This window comes from Octopus bimaculoides, chromosome 4, assembly GCF_001194135.2.
Source record: "Octopus bimaculoides isolate UCB-OBI-ISO-001 chromosome 4, ASM119413v2, whole genome shotgun sequence".
Classification (NCBI taxonomy): domain Eukaryota; kingdom Metazoa; phylum Mollusca; class Cephalopoda; order Octopoda; family Octopodidae; genus Octopus; species Octopus bimaculoides.
Genome location: NC_068984.1, coordinates 57,682,334 through 57,688,194, shown reverse-complemented (window position 1 = coordinate 57,688,194; position 5,861 = coordinate 57,682,334). Strand labels below are relative to the sequence as shown.

The window sequence follows — 5,861 nt, the reverse complement described above, 5'->3', positions numbered from 1 at the left end:
AGACGGAAACTGAAAGAAGCCCGTCGTATATATGTATATATATATATATATATATATATGTATGTGTGTGTATATGTTTGTGTGTCTGTGTTTGTCCCCTCAACATCCCTTGACAAACGATGCTGGTGTGTTTACGTCCCCGTAAACTAGCGGTTCGGCAAAAGAGACCGATAGAAAAAGTACTAGGCTTACAAAGAATAAGTCCTGGGGTAGATTTCTTTGACTAAAGACGGTGCTCCAGCATGGCCGCAGTCAAATGACTGAAACATGTAAAAAAGTAAAAGAGTAAAAGAGTATTAGGTAGGCATAATTCGCCACTACCTTTCAATCTCAGTATTTAAGCTACGCATAGTAATGCTGTAGTACACGTGCTGCGCACACTCATACAACACCATTTTCTTTACGTGCTATAAAGGCAGGAGTAAATCTGCCTTCAACTCAGTCGCACGCCTTTGTTTCGCTTATTTTTTTAGTTTTACTACATAAAAGTCACCAACTGCCTACCCTGAGTAATTACTGACGGCATGTGCCTGATACATACATACATACATACATACATATGTATGTCATTATTCAGTTTTATTTCAAGATTTCTTGCCAATAGAGAAAGAGCCGGTTTCTAACCTAGATCCAAGACTCCTTCATTGGAATTTCAACAACATCAATAGGGTATTTTTGTATGTATGTATATGTGTAGATTTGTATGTTTTGTTTTATGTATGTATTCTCATGCAAATAGTTGCATGTCTAGACATGCTCATATATACTTAAATGATAAACTTCTGGAAAGTTTTACAGATTATTACGTTCCAGTGATGTATGTATATAAAGCGTTCATCAAATACACAGTGGACAGGTAAACAGCTAGAGAAACGAGCATCATATTTTGGTTATTGAACATCGATTCGGTGACTGTGACCTTTAGTGGTAACAGGTTATTCTTCGACATACGTCCATGGTCTATTGGGCCGCTGCTTATCATGGGTATTAATCGGATGAGACAAACCTCTCTCAAATCGGGTAATTTGAATGCTATTCAGAATCTATCAATAAAGACTGAGGTTAGACAAGTGATATAGGAACAAACATTGCGAATGATACTGGACGCTGTTCTTGAATAACGAAAGAAATTAAACCAATTTGGCTCCCTTTTAAATGCTTTGTGTGATTAAGACTATTTAAGGTGGACACCAGTTCGAGCTTGACGATTCAGTTTAAAAAAAGCTTCTGGACATAATAGATCGAGCACAAGCATCGTCTTGTAAACCCAGTAACACAACAATGTATGTAATATTTTGCCGAACTTAGAATTGAACTCTGCATTGCAAGTCAAGGAAAAAGTAATTTATTTTACAGTGTTATCATTGATTCCAGTGATGAGTTCAAAGATAATGAAGCAGAAGAAATAATTCAGTTATCTAGAAGACGCGATCAATTCCTTTACAGTATTTGCAAGAACTTCTATCATACTTCACAACAAAAGATAATGATATGAATATCATACGTGATAGACTGCAAACTAGTTAGGAGAGGAAGAAATGGAAATTGTTGCTCAGAATATGTATAAATACTTGCAACCAATAAGATTAATATGATTTGCTCGGATAAAAAATGAGTATAAACATAAATGAGTATAAAAATAATCTATAAGAAATTCGTAGGAAATAAATAAAATACTGGTTTGTGGCTTACTGTGTTTTTTTGAAGCAAAGTATCTTCTGGAGCATTTAGAAACTGGTCGTGATGAACTAAGATAGTCCACAGAATCTGAAAGATTGCTGTGAAGATAAATGATACAATAAGACAGACATGGAGTCGTATTCGATGCTGCATCCTCAGAAGCCTGCGAACAAAATCAATGGCAATATTATTTTAACTGGTGAACGAGTAAAACAGAAAGAAGATACACAATAGATACTTAGTTTTCATAGGCCATTTAACTACTGTCAAATTTATGGCCGAATACATTAACATTTACTACGAACAATACGTTTGTGTGTGAAATGAAACTTAGTTGGCACGAAACAAAAGTAATGAAGGTGTGAAAACGTAACCATGCACACGCGTACACATTCCCTTGCAAGAACATATAAGTCGTGTTGATGTGTATAACTTTCTATTTATTTTTCATTTTAACTTTATTCCCAGAAATTCCCCATACATATCTCTACTATTACCTTTAGTAATTTACTTTGTTTCTTAATCTCCTCTCATACTTTTTGTTCATTTTTTCCATTTTTTAAAAGATTTCTCTCTTTCTTAAAAAATATTTTTTCCTCCTATTCGTCGATTTCACCAGCCTGGAAGTGGCTACAAAGATCATAGGCTCCACCCTGTTTCTTTTTGTTAATTAATTCAACAACATTTCTGGCCTTCTTTTATAGCTTATTGTTTGCTTAACTCAAGCTTTTTTCCAGAGATAAAATAAGTATCATTTAAGTTTTGGGATTGATTTTATCGACTATACTGTTCATTTAAATTATTTATTTTGTATGTCTACAAGACTACATATTACCGACCAGTTATTAAATGATTTTTTTCTTTGCAAGTTCTTTGTTTAGTTTCTTGTTTGCAAGTTCTTTGTTTAGACTTCATGAAGATGATTTAATCAAGAAAACTCACTGGAGCATTAAATATGTTACCACTATTTTTAAAAATTTCAGTGTCTTATAAATGTTTAATTTCTAAGTAATTCTATTTCCTTACACCAATATTTATTTACTGATTTAGTGATTGTTACTCCTTCCACAAGTATATTGGAGGGTATGCGTCGTTAAGAAAGCCAGAATAAGATCGAAATATATTTGAAGCAGTATTTGTTGGAAAATTGAAAATGATATTAGCTAATACTGTTTCCCCACTCCTCACTGCACATTTGATTGCAGTTAGATTTTTAATACTATATACATTAAGAAGAATTAATACTAACGTTCGCAGATTTTAGTTAGCAGTACTTTGAATTGAAATCTATTTCCTCACAATAATTTGCTATTTCGCTGACAAATTTGACACTTTATATCGTTTGCATATTTCATGTCTAAAATTTTGAAATCGCAAAGGGCAATATGACTCGATGTCTTATACTGTTATTTTCATGCTTTGCGATCTTATATAGACACTTATATATGCTGAATATTAGTCTACAGCATAAATACAATTGAAACGTTTAGAAATGGTTGTATAAAAGAATGCTCACTATCAAATGAGATTTTATTTTTTTCCCCATACTCTCGTTTCTGTCTGTCTGTTAATTTCTACCTGTCAGACTGTCTGTCTCTCTGTTTCTCTCTCTGTTTCTCTCTCTGTTTTCTCTCTTTCTATCTTACCCCCCCCTCTCTGTTTGTCTCCACTTGTCAGTCAGTCTACCTGTCTGTCTGTCTGTTTGCTTCTCTGATTGACTGTCTCTTATTCCGGCCGCTTATATTCGCGATCATGCATTTTCGGTCATTATCCAACATCCATGACCATAGGTGAGGGTAGGCAAAAAAACCGAACTGAAGATAGCAAATTTGGATTTTTCTATCAACGTCTCCTCTTTTGTGGATCGAATGCAGGAGCTGGCGTTTTACCGCGCCAGCATCTGCAATTTTAGCATCCAGTTTAGCCTCTTGCCTTCTATTACTCGTAAATGCGGCCCCGATGTACTTAAACTTCTCCACTCGTCTCAATGATGTTCCACTAACAAACAAAATTCACTGGGAAGACTTTTCGTGAGTATAGATATTTCATGAGAGAAAATGATATAAAATTACTAATGAGTAAAGATTGACAGCAACGTTGTCATACCGCATTAATGAAGAAGACTATAAGAATACGCACCGGAAGTACAGAAATATGAAGCAAGCTGGAATCAGCAACATGGCACTGATCAAGTTTGTTGCTACACTTGCGAAAACGATGACTCGATGCTTCTGGAATACAGGAAATAAAAGAATAATATTGAATTACTTGCAATGCTGAAAAGAAACTGGGAGTACCTTACAACCCACACGATTCAAATTCAACGCGATCTTAATGCAACACTATTCTATATTATACAAACACATACAACACATAGGAAACACAGATGTTATTCATCAAAATGACACCAAACACGTTGCATATTTTCTGTACGACAGATAGAAAAAAACCAGTCAACAAAATCTCTATAGTAACACTAGGAACAACAAAGCAAACTCCAACGACTTTAGCCGATGTAAACATTGGCAGAAACACACCTTTAGTTCATATAAGTGATATCTATCATTATATATAATTTAAACATTAATTTCCTTACATTTCACATTCACTAGATATATCTTTTCCAAGACTTTAGGGCTTTATCTAATTTACATATCGTTATATACTTCTCATATTTTTGATTTTTCTTTCCCTTACCCCTCCTCTTTCTATATGCTATCTTTGGCGTTATATCCCCTAACATTTTTAAAAAACAAACTTAATAGCGTTCAGTTAATCACTATACATATCCATCCTTTTCTGTTAAACTGTCTTATTGACGAGTTTCATTTCTTCATTTCCCTGGAAAGAAGATTACATTATTTTATACCATTTTATTCCTTTGGAATAATACCAGTGATATCTTCGAAACATGTGTCGGAAGTAAAAGAATTTGATTAACATGCGTTTAACTCCATTTATTTATTTATAATTTTTTATTTATATACATACATATATATCAAAATAAGCAACAGGATATCAAGAAGTGATGCAGTACTTTATAGACAGATACTTTATACCCAATTTGCTACTCTTAAAATCTTGACAATATTTATGACCATACCTAGCAATGAGCTGTCAACTCACTTTTGCCCTTCATTCTAAACAGACACAGTCCTCGAGTCTTAGATTTAGTAGTTGATAAAAGGACTAATAAATTAAAAATGAACCTCAAATATACATGCATTCATACATACATACGTACACATATATACACAAATATATATATAGAGATAGATACATAAATATATATATATATATACATATATATATATATACACATATACATATATATACAGTAACTGTTCTCTGCAAAAAATGTTTTTTTTTAAACACAAGAACACCGGTAATAGTTCAAGAAATAATCCTCTTTAAAAATTATAGCCGGGCGAGTTGTCTTCCTTCGCTTGATAGCTAGGTTTTCCAATTTTGAAGTAAAAATTTCCGAAAATGTGGACAACTTCCCACGGCTTTCGTCCTGTAGTTAAGGTAGCCTCTTGGCTCATATGATTTCATGAGGATTATAAATCTTTTTGCCAAACGCAATTTTCACAGTCTTGTTCCATTACGATAGCGTCCACAAGTTTCCAGTTATTTCCATCTGATGTTAAAGGGCGTATGATCGTCCTTTAGGCGCCATACGTATTCTGCATGTGTTGTTGTGTTGCGCTTTTCCAGGACCCTGAAAGAAGATCTGTGGTTGTTCAAGCGAATTTTAATTCTGGATTCATAAGATCCGACATAAATTTTAATTTATATCCCTGTGTTGGCATTGATATTATTGATATTTGTGCTACTTCCGTTTGCATATATATATATATTCATCACATACACATCTATACATATGCATATATATACATGCATATATATGGAGACATATATATGCACATACATATATTTGTACATATGTATATATATATACACATACATATACATACATGTATACATATACATATATACATATACATCTATACATATGCATGTATACATATGCATGTATACATATACATCTATATATAGATGCATATATATACATAATATATATATATATATATATATATATATATATATACACATACATACATACATACATACATACATACATACATACATACATATATATATATATATATATATATATA

General features: G+C 32.9%; 1 protein-coding gene across 3 annotated transcripts in view; it reads right to left on the bottom strand.

Annotated features, from left to right (window-relative positions):
- The window catches only part of LOC106874704 (calcitonin gene-related peptide type 1 receptor), an 85,866-nt gene that overhangs the window by 32,283 nt on the left and 47,722 nt on the right, over positions 1–5,861 (bottom strand). For all 3 annotated transcript variants that reach the window (XM_014922518.2, XM_052967090.1, XM_052967091.1), the window contains exons 4-5: positions 3,820–3,911; positions 1,693–1,843 (exon numbers count right to left, since the gene is read on the bottom strand). In XM_014922518.2, the coding sequence (XP_014778004.1) occupies positions 1,693–1,843; positions 3,820–3,911 (243 nt within the window). The remainder of the gene's footprint in view (positions 1–1,692; positions 1,844–3,819; positions 3,912–5,861) is intronic.